The sequence below is a fragment of the Chlamydotis macqueenii genome, chromosome 7 (assembly GCF_036417535.1).
Source record: "Chlamydotis macqueenii isolate bChlMac1 chromosome 7, bChlMac1.mat, whole genome shotgun sequence".
Lineage (NCBI taxonomy): Eukaryota > Metazoa > Chordata > Aves > Otidiformes > Otididae > Chlamydotis > Chlamydotis macqueenii.
In genome coordinates, this window is record NC_141562.1 from 17,285,220 (window position 1) to 17,298,924 (window position 13,705).

The window sequence follows — 13,705 nt, forward strand, 5'->3', positions numbered from 1 at the left end:
TCTCCTTCCATTTCCTCCCCTGCCTCCCGCCCTCCCGCATCCCCTGCAATCCCCCAGCGATCCCTAGTTCTCGCCACTCACCTGCCACTGGGTGCTCCGGCTCAGCTGGAGCTGCAGGATGCTCAGTCCCGTATGGTACCACGTCTGGCACAATTTGGGACGGAAGCACCCTCTCCACGCTGCAGCACTGCCAGCAGTGCCAGGGCTACAGGGCCTTTGCTCACGCCATCTCCATTATCCCCCAGGTGCTGCACAGAGGCGAGATGTGGCGGCTGCTGGTAGCCCTGTGCCTGGCCCAGGGGCTGGGCGATGCCAGCCTGTGCACGGGAGCCAGCCACTACAACCCTGAGCAGTTCATGAACATTGTAAGTGCTGGGGGGTCAAACTCACCCTCTGTGGGACCTGGGCTTCCCCGGGGGTTGTGCCCGAAGTCCTCCGTGAGGGACCAGTCAGGCTCTCCCCATCCCTTCCCCTGGCATCTGCACCCATGGGGCTCAGGGCACGGCTCCCCGGCTGTGCAGGGCTGTTGGCCAGCTGGTCACTGCATTGCTCTTTTCTCACTTCTGTCATCCCCTTGTCCCCATCTGCACGGGGGGCAGTTTGGCCTCTGAGGTGTCCCCAAGCACCCTCCATGCCTTTCCGGGCGGCTCTTCCACAATTAGAACCTCTTCAGGTCTCCTGGAGATGGCCAGATGGCATGTCCCACATCTTGCCACTCCAAGGGTGGAAAGGACTTCTGAGGGAGCAAGGAAAGAGTCTGTCTTCCTTACAGGTAGCATCTCTGCTCATTGCTTCCTCCTCACTGTCCCTCCAGACCCCAGCAGCAAGGGAGGCTGCAGCTATCTCAGCTTTCCCTTGCTGCCTTGTGTTTTAGCGGTGATGCACAAACAACAGTATGCCGCACCGGGGAACTCCCTACCTAAGCTCTATTGATATATTGAATTTTGGGGGATTGCCTCATTTGACTCAGCCGAGAAACACAAGGGAGCCAGCTGAGCTCTGCTATCTCAAGGGCTGACTTAACCATTGATATAGATCCTGCTTGGGACAGGTTCTGCCAGGAGTCAAGTCAAACCCACCCACCTTTTTCCCCCACTGGTTTCTCTCCTTGCAGAGCCAGATAATTAATTTCCATGGATATCGCAATGAGGAGCACCAAGTCCTGACAGATGATGGCTATTTCCTTACCATGAACCGGATTCCTGGTGGCAGAGAGGAGGCTGGGAGTAGAGGTGTGCACTCATCTCCCCGAGGCTCGGCTCAGCAGGTCCCCTTCTCCTGAGCAGAGAAGGCAAAATGAGGATCTAGGCAAAATGTGAATCAACTAGGCAAAATGTGGATTGTCTTTTCAGAAAGAGGGACGTGACTGGAGTCTGCACTGTGACGAGTGGGGACAGGAAGAGATGTGGGTCCTCCTGGGACACAAATGCACTTTTCTCTGGCATTGGTGGGGAGGGAGCAGTCTTGAGCTGGCCCTGGGGATGCAGGAGCTCCACACGGTGTTTTGCTGTGTCCGGAATGGGGCAGTGTGACCCAGTGAGCCCCAGCACCTGGAGACGGAGGGCCATGGTGGCTGCTTCCCCAGAGCAAACCCTGGGTCAAAGTTTCCTGACAGCTCAGGGCCAGAGACAGCAAAAATATTTCTAAGTGGAGGAGAAAAAGCACCAACAGAGAGAAGAAACTGCAGGGGAAGCTACTTTCTCCCTTGCAGAAGACTTTCTAGTCATGGTATGCAAACATTACACTCCCAAGGGCTGGAGGTGAAGGCAGCTCCTTTCCCATTCCCAGGCACTCCCATTAAACAAGCTACTCTTTTTTTTTTTTTTTCCCCCTGTCATTTTCAGGACCCAGGTTACCTGTGTTGCTCCAACATGCCTTGCTGTTAGATGGTAGCAACTGGGTTTCCAATTTGCCCAACAGCAGCCTGGGCTTCATCCTCGCAGACGCGGGGTACGACGTCTGGATCGGAAACAGCCGGGGCAACAGCTGGTCCCGCCGGCACCTGAACTTTTCTGTTGACCAAGAGGAGTTTTGGGATTTCAGGTGAGGAGGCCACCAAGAATGGGGCTGGGATGTTGGGATGCCAGCACCGACCACCTCATGTCCATGGGAGGATGAGAGACGGGCACCTCCTCCAGCTTCTCCCCTTGCTCCCCAGCTTCCACGAGATGGCTGTGTACGACCTCCCTGCCATGGTGGGCTTCATCCTCAGGCAAACTGGGCAGGAGAAACTGTTCTACATCGGCTACTCTCAAGGCAGCTCTCTGGGTGAGTGAGGAGGAGGAGGAGCCAGGTGCTGGGATGCCGTGGAGAGGGGCATCAACATCTGTCCCAAACTGGAGACTGCTGGGGACAGGGCTGTGCTGGCCTGTGCGTACACTTTTCCTACCTGACTTCTTGGTCCCTCTGCGTGGGAGAGCTTTGCCACATCTCGCCCAGCCATCCTGGGCTGTGCTCACACCCAGCAGTGCTGCAGCTTCACTTTCTCTAGACCCTGCATCTGGAACAGGGGATCTGGGATGTGAGGAGGGGATTCACGCACTTGGATCCACGCAGCAGTTGCTTGGACGACCTCTGCAGTCTCCCGTGGGGCTTTTTTTTTCAGGTTTCATAGCATTTTCGAGCATGCCACAGCTGGCTGAGAAAATCAAAAAGTTTTTTGTGCTGGGTCCTGCCTACACTTTTCGTACAGTTAAAGGTCCGGTGTTAAGTCTTTTCTACCTTCCTGATGCAATAATGAAGGTAAGTGTCGTGTTCTGGTTTTCTCGCCCCTAATTAATTATGCAGTTAATAACAGCCGAAATCAGGGAGCGGAGTTGCTTTTGCCACTGCAGCAAACCTCCCCCTGAGCTCCCACTCAATCGCTGTGTCCGTACCACTGGCATCCATGGGGAGATGGGGAGGCATCTGGTGAGGGGTGGTTTAATATGCCCGACTCTCCCTCCTCCAGAGGACAAGAACACCCAAAAAATCTCCCTGTGATGCTGGACTGGCTACCCCAGCAGCATCAGTGCCAGGCAGGAACCGACCTGCTGTGTCCATGCCCTGTGGCAGGTACTTTTTGGGAGGAAAGAAGGAGGTCTGCTGGGACGGGAGCAGAGAGCGACGCTGGCTAGGGCATGCGGCTGCCAGCTGCTCAGCAGGCTCTGCGCAGAAGGACTTTTCCTCATTGGTGGATTCAACAGGAAGAATTTGAACGCGGTAGGCACGTTTCCCTTGTCATTTTGGCTGAGCATATAAGAAATTTCATAATGTCATCATAGGTGCTACATCTCATCAGGGGCTGGGTTACTTAGCAGTGACACTGTCATGGGACAGGGGCATCAAGGATGAAAATGATGAGTCAAGAGAGGTAAAATGGTGAGGTTTTGGCTCCTCATTATTCCTGTTGGTAGCTCAAAAAAATGATGGGAAAGAAATCCAATCCAAAATCTTGTGCAAACTAATTACAAAGAGTTATCTTGCTCTCGGGTCGTGACATTGAAAATGAAAGACTCATTTTGAGATGCAGTTGACTCCAATGTGGTGTTTTAGCTTTGTGCAACCTGCCTGGAAGTACAACACCAGTCTGTATAGGTATGAGAACCTACAGGGTTATTCATTTGCCTTGTCTTGAAGTGGACATTAGTGGAAGGCCAGGCTAGATACCACCACCAAAGCTCTGATGTGGCAAGTATTGTTGTTGATGGCAGCAATAAAAAGATGAAAGCGAGATTTCTGCCACCAGTTCCACTGAGGTGCCCTAAAGTATTAGTGTCTGTGACTGAGAAGTCAAGAGGTCAGGCGGACACTCAAGGCACAGAGATCATGTTGAAGCTGTTCCTCAGTGGTTTCCCAGAGGTAAGGTTCACTCCATCTTTGTTTGGGGCAGCCTAGGCAAAGCAAACGCCTACTACAGTGGATGACAGTCAAGTGCTGTTGACTTTAGCCTCAAATGAATGTTATCTCCTGCCCGAGTACTGTTTGCAATCAGACTTTCTTCTGCTGGCAGAGTCGAACCGACGTGTACCTATCGCATTTCCCGGACTACACATCCGCCAAAAATCTCCTCCACTGGGGACAGGTAGGGATTCTTCTGTTTATTGCCCCTGATAACCCAGTGGTCACTCCTGGGTTGATGGTCTGCCACGTTGCTCCATTCGCTGTGTGGACAGATGTGGTGGCAGGACTGCTGAAGTGTCCCCTTTCCCTGTGTTTTCTTGGAGGCCACATGGGTCCTTGCCATCAGCCTCATCTTCCACCCTATGTGTGGGCTTGCTCAACTGGTTGACACCTCTGCCTGTGGCAAACAACCCACCCTTGAAAGGGACTCCCTCAGCACCAGACCCCCAGTCTTGGGGGATGTACGAGCCATGCTGGTTTCCTGGTGCAACCCCCACCCTGCCAAGCCAACCCCCACCTTGGTAAGCACCTACACATCATCCCCAGTAATGGCCTAAGGAAGCTGCCATGGAAGAAGCGGAGACCACTGCTGCAAGAGTGCAATGACAGTCCATTGCCAATCACAAAGTTAACCACGAGTGATGGAAAAAGCCAATATTGTCAGCTGAATTTGTCCAACATCCATATGGCTTCTTCCTGCAAAACAATGACATTTCAGCAAATACCATCCCCGGTTGTCCTGGGCCAGAGACCTGGTGGCCACCCTTTCCTTACGGTGGGGCTGACCCAGGGCATTACCCACGCGGGGTTAACGCTTCGCCTCTGCCTTTCAGACTGCCAAAACTGGGGAGTTCAAACAGTTTGACTACGGGGAGAAGAACCAGGAAAAGTACAACCAGGTAGGCAGGAGGTGCCTCTTGCTTGTGAGGATGAAGGGATGACTTGGTTGTGCTAAGAGGAGACAAGGATGAGGTTGGCTGAGACAGGGATGAAGGCACTCTGTGCATCATGCACCCATATGTCTTGAAATTCCCTCAGTGGCTGGGGCCTTCGTGAACATTCAACCATTCAGTCCCATTTTGGCCAGCTGGTACCGACCCAGCTTTTTGGGTTTTTGTCCACTCCTGTTGGGATGGGTCCTCTGGTGATCTTGCAGGACATATTTGTCCCACGTCACATTTGTTCCTGTCTCCTAGATGTGAATGCCCTGGGACTCTCGGCACGTCTGATGGCTAATATCCAGCTGATACGTTTCTATTTCACCTTCCTTTGAGTAACCTGATGATTCTTCTCCCTAGACTTCACCGCCCTTGTACAGGATAGAAGACATGACGGTGCCGACCGCCATATGGAGCGGTGGGGAGGACTGGGTTACTTCTACTTCAGAGACCCAACGCTTACTCTCCCGCATCACCAGCCTCGTTCATCATGAGCACTTCCCTGACTGGAACCACTGGGATCACGTCTGGGGCCTGGACGCCCCTCAGCGCATGTACCGGCAGATGCTCGCTCTGATGGAGAAAAATCCATGACTGGTCCACGTGGTACCCTGGGATGGAGGAGTCACCCATTCCCACATCCTGGGGATGACTGGCTTTTGTACCAGGACTATAAATATCTCCTGTCACCCTATTTCACACTGGTTTAGTGAGCTAACAGAGTCTTGTGCTTTCTCTCTGCCTTCTACAGCCCCGGTGTTTTAGCTTCCCTGCTTCTTCTGGTGTACAGCGATATTTCTTTCCCTTGTTTTCCAGAACTATTTAAGTAATAAACTCCCATGCTGAAGGCCAGTCTGACTCTTCCCTTGGTGGCACAACTGAGGACGCACAGCAGGACAGCCATGCAGGACCTAGGAGGTCCCAGCTCTGGTTACCCTCCCGGTGCGCCCGTCTCACACGCAGCTCTCTGCGGCATTGCAAGGGACAGGCCGGGCTTTTCCAGCTTGCATTGTGCCAGTGCATGCAGCTTTGCTCTCCCCTCCCTGGTGACAACCCCGTCCTTGCAGGTCACGGTCATACACAGCTCTGCTCAGCGGAGCACCCTGTCTGTGGCCAATGGCTCCTTGGCCGGTTGTGGCCATATGCAGTTTGGTTTTCCTCCCGGTGATTCCATCCATCCCTGTTGGCAGTGGAGGAGGGAGCGGGAAGAAAGGGGAGGCAGAGTATGATTCTTGTAAGACAAAAGTTTACTTTTGCAGAAGCAGCCCTCGAAAGCAGCATCCCATATGACATGTGGGCAGCTCAGCTCACGAATCCTACAAGCTTGAAGTTTCGTCTTTTGCCTTTGCTTTTCAGCCTGGTTTAATGAGATGGAGCCCAGTTGATCGCATGGGAACCTACCTGGGTGGAAACACTTCTTGCCTGTGAAATACTTCAAACTGGGAGTGTACCTCCATCTTTTCACCACCAGCATCCATGCTTACATGGCAGAGCGGTCACACAGAACATTTCTGGGTATTTACTTACAGTGTGAGCTTGGATCACATCTTCACAGCTCTTACCCCATCTGCGCATGGGCGCCTGGTGTGCTGGCAGGTAGTCTGGGAAAGTCTGATCAAAATCAACAGGTCCCTTGCCCTGAGCCCCCTGAAATTCTCTTTTCAACTCCTGCCTTTTGTTCACAGTTGTTCTGGTTTTATTTAGTGAGGGGGAGCTAAGGTGGTAGCTTCTGTAAGAAGCTTCTAGAAGTTACTGCCCTTTGTCCAGTGGACTCGGCCGGGCCTAGGGCAGACCCGCTGCTGGCCAAGGCCGAGCCAATTAGTAGCAGAATGTTCCCTGATAATGCCTCTGCAATAATGTATTTAAGAAGGGGAAAACAGGAAAAAAAAAAGAGAAGATGTGAAGGAGCTGAGAGGGGGAGGCGCGAGCCTTGTGGGCCTTGCAGACCTCACCCTCCGGCCTCCCGCCGGGCAGCAGACTGGGCCCAACTCGGCCCGGCCCGACTGCGAGGAGTGGAGAGGAGATGAGATGTGAAGAGACCCTGAGAGGCGTCTGCCAGCCTGTTGTGAAGGATTTCTGTGAGAGGAACGGCTGCAGACGCCAAGGTCAGTGCAGAAGGAGGGGGAGCAGTAATGCGGCTCCTGGGCAGAATTCCCCTGCCGCCTGTGGTGACGACCATGGTGAGGCCGGCTGTGCCCCTGCAGCCCGGGGAGCCCACAGAAGAGCAGAGATCCCCCTGCAGCCCAGGGAGCCCACAGAAGAGCAGAGATCCCCCTGCAGCCCATGGAGGTCCACGGAGGGGCAGAGATCCCCTGCAGCCCGGGGAGGACCCCACGCCAGAGCAGGCGGGTACCTGAAGGAGGCTGTGGCCCGTGGAGGGCCCGCTGGGCCAGCCCACAGGCACAGGCTCAGCACACAGTGGCAACACGGGGGAGATGAGTTGCTGAAAGCTCCTTGGTTTCAGTAGTAATAACACACAAACACCTGTGTACCTTCAGCATCAGATCTGGTAAAAACGCTGTCTTTAACACGAGGCATTTGACATGATGAAAGGTGTAGAGAGGAGCCAGCGCAAAGAAGAACTTGATTTTCTCAGCCAGCTGTGGCATGCTTGAAAATGCTATGAAACCTGAAAAAAAAAGCCCCACGGGAGACTGCAGAGGTCGTCCAAGCAACTGCTGCGTGGATCCAGGCACGTGAATCCCCTCCTCACATCCCAGATCCCCTGTTCCAGACACAGGGTCTAGAGAAAGTGAAGCTGCAGCACTGCTGGGTGTGAGCACAGCCCAGGATGGCTGGGCGACATGTGGCAAAGCTCTCCCACGCAGAGGGACCAAGAAGTCAGGTAGGAAAAGCATACGCACAGGCCAGCACAGCCCTGTCCCCAGCAGTCTCCAGTTTGGGACAGATGTTGATGCCCCTCTCCACGGCATCCCGGCACCCCACTCCTCCTCCTCCTCACTCACCCAGAGAACTGCCTTGAGAGTAGCCGATGTAGAACAGTTTCTCCTGCCCAGTTTGCCTGAGGATGAAGCCCACCATGGCAGGGAGGTCGTACACAGCCATCTCGTGGAAGCTGGGGAGCAAGGGGAGAAGCTGGAGGAGGTGCCCATCTCTCATCCTCCCATGGACATGAGGTGGTTGGTGCTGGCATCCCAACATCCCAGCCCCATCCTTGGTGGCCTCCTCACCTGAAATCCCAAAACTCCTCTTGGTCAACAGAAAAGTTCAGGTGCCGGCGGGACCAGCTGTTGCCCCGGTTATTTCCGATCCAGACGTCGTACCCTGCGTCTGCGAGGATGAAGCCCAGGCTGCTGTTGGGGAGGTTGTCCACCCACTCACCACCGTCTAAACTGAACCCATGCACTATCAATACAGGTGACCTGTGTCCTAAAAGAGGAGAAATCGTGTCCTTCACATGAGAAAACTGCTTCCCATATGGAAGTAAAATATCCCTGCTGTGGTGGATTAGCCCGGATCACCACACAGTTTCTTATTCACCCTCCCCCTACCCAGTGGGACGGGGGAGAGAAATTGGGAAGAAAGGAAAACTCATGGGTTGAGATAAAAACAGTTTACTAAAAATACTAAAACTACAAAGCTAACAGGATATAAGGATATTAATATATACAAAATATACAAAATGAACAATATACAATTTCTCACCACCCGATGTCCGAACGACCGACGCAGCCCATCCTGAGCAGCAATCACAGGAACGACACCGAGCAGCAAGCAAAGGGGGGAGAGCAAGCTAGCAAAGGAGAGGGAACGATGCCAGCAAGCAAGAGAGAAGAAAAGGATGCCAAGGGTGCCCGCACGGATACCCGACAAGAATGTCCAAACAGAAAAGGAATACCCCCTCCCATAGGCAACCCCCACTTATATACTGAGCATGACGCTTATGGCATGGAATACTCTCTTTGGCCAGTTTCGATCAATTATTCTGTCTGTCTTTCGCCCAGCTTCCCGCATCTACACGTTAACGAGACCTTAACGAGACTTGGAAAGCCAGACAGTGTCCTTGGTCTCATTAACAACAACTCGTATCATCAGAATGTTTTTTATCAACATTCTTCACACACGAAATCCAAAACACACCGACTACTGAGACGAAAAGTAACTCCATCCCTGCTGAAACCAGGACACCTGCGCATCTCAGTATGATTTTCTTCAGGCTGCATGTTTAATACTCCTGTCTTTCATGATTTCCCCAACTCTGCTGGTCCTTTTTTTGTTTGAAGGACTTTTGCTACCCCTGGCTCTGAGCTATTGTGAAACCTTGGACCAGGGCAAGGGGTTTGCTCCAAGGAAGGAGCTGCTGGGGCTCACTGTGTCACGCTGCCCCATCCCAGATGCAGTGAAACACGATGCTGAGCTCCTGCATCCCCAGGGACAGCTCAAGGCAGTTGGGCAAAACTTCTCATTCCTCTTCCAGCTGCTGAGATCATGCCTGAAAGCACAGGCACTTGCACTGTCTTCCCTTGCACGCGGTCACATCTCTGAGCGGGGTCACAGCTGCTTCACCCTCGGTGACAGCGAGCCCACCTGAGTGCCCAGCATCCCCTTGCCATGGGAAATCCGGTTGAGGCTGAGGAGGTAACTGTCCTCTGTTAGCACGTCGTACTTCTTGCAGGGATACCTGTGGAAATGGATCTTCTGGCTCTGCAGGAACAATAGTCCGAGGAGAGAGGGTGACCCGTTGGTGTCCATCACCCTGTGCCTGACCCAATGACACCCACTTCTGCCACCCACGCTCCCTGGCATTGCCCCTGCCTGCACACGCAGGACCAGAAGGTCCATCTGTGTTAGAGGAAGATCAGGGAGAGGCCAGCCTCAGGCTGAGGGCGTGAAGTGAGTGACACTCATGCAAATATAAGACACTCTTGGTGCCCTAAGGCCCTAGAGTGCAGATGCCAGGGGAAGGGATGGGGAGAGTCCGGCTGGTCCCTCGCAGAGGACTTCGGGGACACCCCCCGGGGAAGCCCAGGTCCCTCAGAGGGTGAGTTTGACCCCTCAGCACTTACAATGTTCATGAACCGCTCGAGGTTGTAGTGGCTGGCTCCCGTGCATGGGCTGGCATTGCCCAGCCCCTGGGCCAGGCACAGCAGCCTGCCCAGCAGCCGCCACATCTCGCCTCTGTGCAGCACCTGGGGGATAACGGGGATGGCGTGAGCACGATGGTGAGTGCATGAGAGGCATGAGCAAACACTGTGCAGGTCCAGCACCACTGGCAGAGCCGCCGATGCCTGATGCTGCAATGTGGAGCGGGTGTTTCCATCTCAAAGCGTGCCAGATGTGGCACCATACGGGACCCTCTGCCTGGCACTGGGAGCTCAGCAGCATCCCCCAGCTCTGACTGAAGCCAGCTGAGCAAGAACACCCAGTGGCACATGGGTGCAAGTGAGGATGTCCTGGGACTAAACTGCTGTGATGATCAGAGGAAGGAGAGGTCGGACGAGCCTGTGATCCTGCTAGACTCCGTCTCCCCTACTTGCCCCTTGTCCTGCCCAGCTGCTGAACACCAGCAGCCACAACCGCAGGCTGGATCCATCAGTGCAAATCACCATTTTAAACAGTTTCTAGTCTATAATCTCTCCAAACTGTGTGTGGAAGGAGGGAGGGAGGGACAGAAGGAAGGCGGGAAGGGCAGAAGGAAGGCAGGAAGGGCAGTGGCCACCTTCTCACCAGTCTCAATTGCACACAAACGCAGGCAAGACGTTGCAGGCCATGCCTGAGGCCAAGAGACAGAGCAAATTACTGAAATAGACACCTCAGCAGCAGTGTGGATTACAGGGGACCAAGAAGCCAAGCCTGCACAAGAATCAGGAGATGCCAGAGGCAGCCTCCTTGTGCCAGATACAACAACATGCTTCCCAGTTCTCTATTCCTGTTGCAAAACCCACCTTGAGTTTGCATACCAATTGTATGTTCTCAATGAGCACGTCACGCAGAAAACGGCTTCTTCCCCTTGGGTCTACACCTTGGCTTTCAAGACTTGACTGGACAAAACCAGGGCTGGCCTGAGCTAGCGCTGGGGAAGGACCTGCTCTGAGTAGGAAGTCTGACCAGAGGTCTGCAGAAGTCCCCTCTGAAGAGCATGGCTGGGCTGCACCCAGTCCAGTTGGCCTTTCCGCATCCCCTGGGCAGACAGGTCTCCATCCCTGCCGAGCTCTGCCCCCACAGTCTATCTCCATTACATCTACAGCCAGGCCTGCACATCATCATATGCAAGAGGACCTTCCACTGCCCCACGATTGGCAACAGCCCTCAGGCCTGCAGTTTCTGTGGCTCGTGCCTGGCTCACAACCCTGTAGACGGCACCTCCGGTCTCAGAGCCCAGGGGTTCTGGATCATTCAGCTCCACTGTGTCTTCCCACCACTTGCCTCCAGCACCAAGCCAAAGCATGTACCAGAGTGCTTTAACAAACTTGAGAAGAGCCCCTCAGAAGGGAGACTGCAAGGCATCCTACTGTCCAAACCCAGACCTACTCTTTTGGCAAACTGCTGCTCAGCTGCAAGTCCCTGGGCATAGGCAAGCAGGTTGGAGGAGAGTGGAGATGATCTCTGCTCCTTCTCAGAGGTGCCATTCCCCATGCATCAGCCTTGGGCAATCCAACCAAGCTCGCAAAACTTGAGGAGCTCAGACGTAGAACTGCAAAGCAGACCCTTCAGAGGACACTAACTGTGATGGTGACCGAAACGCCCAAGTTCTCCATGCATAAAACAAACAGCTGGAGGGATAATAAAGCCTTGCAACTCGGTCAGGATCCTTTCTTTCAGCAACAGCCTGGGCTAGAAGGCGAGCACGCAGTGCACATCAACCTGACCTGCTGCTCCAGTCCCGTCTGTGCAGTTGGGAGGGTCAGCGACACCGAGCAAATCCATCCCCTTGGCTTATAAAGAGACACAGAGAGGCTGGGACTCATCCGTCGAGCCCCTGAAAGCCCAGTCCCTCTCCAATCACACCGCCCGCTCTTCCCCTCCAGCCCGATGACTCAGATGTGGTGTCCCAAACCCAGGTTGGCTTTCCCTGGTTGCCCCAGGTAGGCAGCCTTTGGCAACACATGCCAGCTCTGCGTGTCAGCAGCAGGCTCAGGGACGACCATGCTGCCTAGCACAGGTGGCGCAGCCATGCCTGTGCTGAAAGGGAAGAGGCAGAGCTCACCCAGGAAAGGAGGAAGAAATACCAGGTCCACAGGGTGCAGACGGTCTGACTTTCATCAGTGTGGAAATCCCAAGAGTGGAAATCCAAAGGGCGCAAAGCGAATCTCACATGGGCACATGTGACAATAAGCCCTCCATTATGCCTCTGCATCCACAAGCCCTTTCAACTTCATGTCTTCCAGCCCCATCACCTCTCATCCTGCCAGGAGAGCAATGGTGGTGGTAAGGGACCCGCAGGCTCTGCCTTCCAGCCTCGCACTCACAGCGGGACTGTCACAAGTGGTCACAGCTCTGTCTGGCCAGAGGGACCCATGTGACTGCAGAGCAGCATCCAGGAAAAAACCACGTGGAGGAAAACAAGCATAATCAGCCTGGTACAAGGGACAATCATCCCTGAGCCAGCAATGAATGCATTAACGGGTTCTGGTCTACGCTGCATTTCCCAGCTCCTGTGCAGCACTCATTGAGAATGAGAGACTGGGGTCCCACCTGGGTGTACTTCTCCCACGTCGCTCATGGTTGAGATACTGGACCTCTCCACTTTCTGCTAGCTGGGGCAAACAGGACAGTCAGTCCTGACCAGAGCAGTGCCTTGATCTGAAGAAGCAACAAGCGTATTTTGCCAGCATCGGGTCTCCACGGGACAACCAGAAGTCAGGCTCTTTGCAGACATCTTCAAGTCCAAAGTCTGTGCTGCAACAGGTCATCTGGGTTAGAAGAAAGCCCAAACCAGGACCAGATTGGAACCCACTGCTTTCACAGCACAACCATTCGGTACTTGAGTCAAGCCACATCATTTCCAGGGCCAAACCAGCCTGGCTGGAGAAGGCCTCTTTCACACCAGCTCCAGCGTTCTTCCTTGGGTTCTGGCTCACAAGCTTTAATGGCAGAGTTTCTGTTGGGAAGTTATTCGAGGACATCACTTCGGAGAGTAAATTGGACTCATGCGGCAAGACACAAGGCGAGAGGTCTGTTGTCTAAACATTGGTCTAAGCAGCTTGCTTTTCCCTGCAGCCATGTGCATGAGAGGTGAAGCGCTGCCTGACTGGAGTGGATGTAATTGTCCCACACAGCAGCAGCCTGGAGTTTCCACTCCATGGATGCTTATTTCTCCTGAATCCAGCTGCCAGCAGACAAACAACCATCCTCCCTGCTAGAAACGGAGCAGCCCGTTCCCACGCTGGGGGATGATCTCCATCGTGCTGACTGATATGTTTGTTCAGTGCTACCGAAAAATGTAGGTTTTACCTTTGCACCAGACTGCTCTGCGGTGGTGACTGCAGGCCATAGAGATGTCCTGCCTGGTCTTCCATGGACAAAGCTGGAGCCCCCAACACAAGAAGGACATGGACCAGTTGGAGAAGGTCCAGAGGAGGCCACAAAGATGATAAAAGGGCTGGAGCAGCTCTGCTGTGAGGCCAGGCTGAGAGAGCTGGGGCTGTTCAGCCTGGAGAAGAGGAGGCTCCGGGGAGACCTGATAGCAGCCTTCCAGTATCTCAAGGGGGCCTACAAGAAAGATGGGGAGAGGCTGTTCAGTAGGGCCTGTTGCGATAGGACAAGGAGTAATGGTTTTAAAACAGAGGGGGGTAGATTTAGATTAGATATTAGGAAAAAAATTTTTACAATGAGGGTTGTAGAACACTGGAACAGGTTGCCCAGAGAGGTGGTGGAAGCCCCATCCCTGGAAACGTTCAAGGCCAGGTTGGCCGGGGCTCTGA

The 13,705-nt window shown here is 53.9% G+C and overlaps 2 protein-coding genes across 2 annotated transcripts; one reads left to right on the plus strand and one right to left on the minus strand.

Annotated features, from left to right (window-relative positions):
- Positions 1-263: 263 nt before the first annotated feature.
- LOC104473149 (lipase member M) lies at positions 264-5,414 on the plus strand. Its single transcript, XM_086751951.1, has 9 exons — positions 264-365; positions 1,115-1,232; positions 1,845-2,043; positions 2,159-2,268; positions 2,606-2,742; positions 3,055-3,201; positions 3,992-4,063; positions 4,716-4,781; positions 5,181-5,414. Exons 1-9 carry the CDS (start codon positions 264-266, stop codon positions 5,412-5,414), a joined length of 1,185 nt encoding a protein of 394 aa, XP_086608077.1.
- Positions 5,415-7,228: 1,814 nt separating this feature from the next.
- On the minus strand, positions 7,229-12,907 carry LOC147600075 (lipase member M-like). The gene is made up of 6 exons (XM_086752385.1): positions 12,766-12,907; positions 11,489-11,615; positions 9,361-9,462; positions 8,012-8,203; positions 7,787-7,896; positions 7,229-7,449 (listed from the first exon to the last, which is right to left on the minus strand). The coding sequence occupies exons 1-6, from the start codon at positions 12,905-12,907 to the stop codon at positions 7,229-7,231; spliced, it is 894 nt and encodes a 297-aa protein (XP_086608511.1).
- Between the last annotated feature and the right edge of the window lie 798 nt (positions 12,908-13,705).

Excerpts from the sequence above, each read along its gene's own strand:
- LOC104473149 (XM_086751951.1), top strand. The coding sequence starts at position 264 with ATGTGGCGGCTGCTGGTAGCCCTGTGCCTGGCCCAGGGGCTGGGCGAT. Across the intron at positions 2,044-2,158 it reads GAGGAGTTTTGGGATTTCAG|CTTCCACGAGATGGCTGTGT; the intron begins GTGAGGAGGCCA and ends CTTGCTCCCCAG. Across the intron at positions 4,782-5,180 it reads ACCAGGAAAAGTACAACCAG|ACTTCACCGCCCTTGTACAG; the intron begins GTAGGCAGGAGG and ends TCTTCTCCCTAG.
- LOC147600075 (XM_086752385.1), bottom strand. The coding sequence starts at position 12,907 with ATGTCCTCGAATAACTTCCCAACAGAAACTCTGCCATTAAAGCTTGTG. Across the intron at positions 11,616-12,765 it reads AATGATGTGGCTTGACTCAA|CCCAGGCTGTTGCTGAAAGA; the intron begins GTACCGAATGGT and ends CTCGCCTTCTAG. Across the intron at positions 9,463-11,488 it reads CAGTTAGTGTCCTCTGAAGG|GTATCCCTGCAAGAAGTACG; the intron begins GTCTGCTTTGCA and ends CCATTTCCACAG.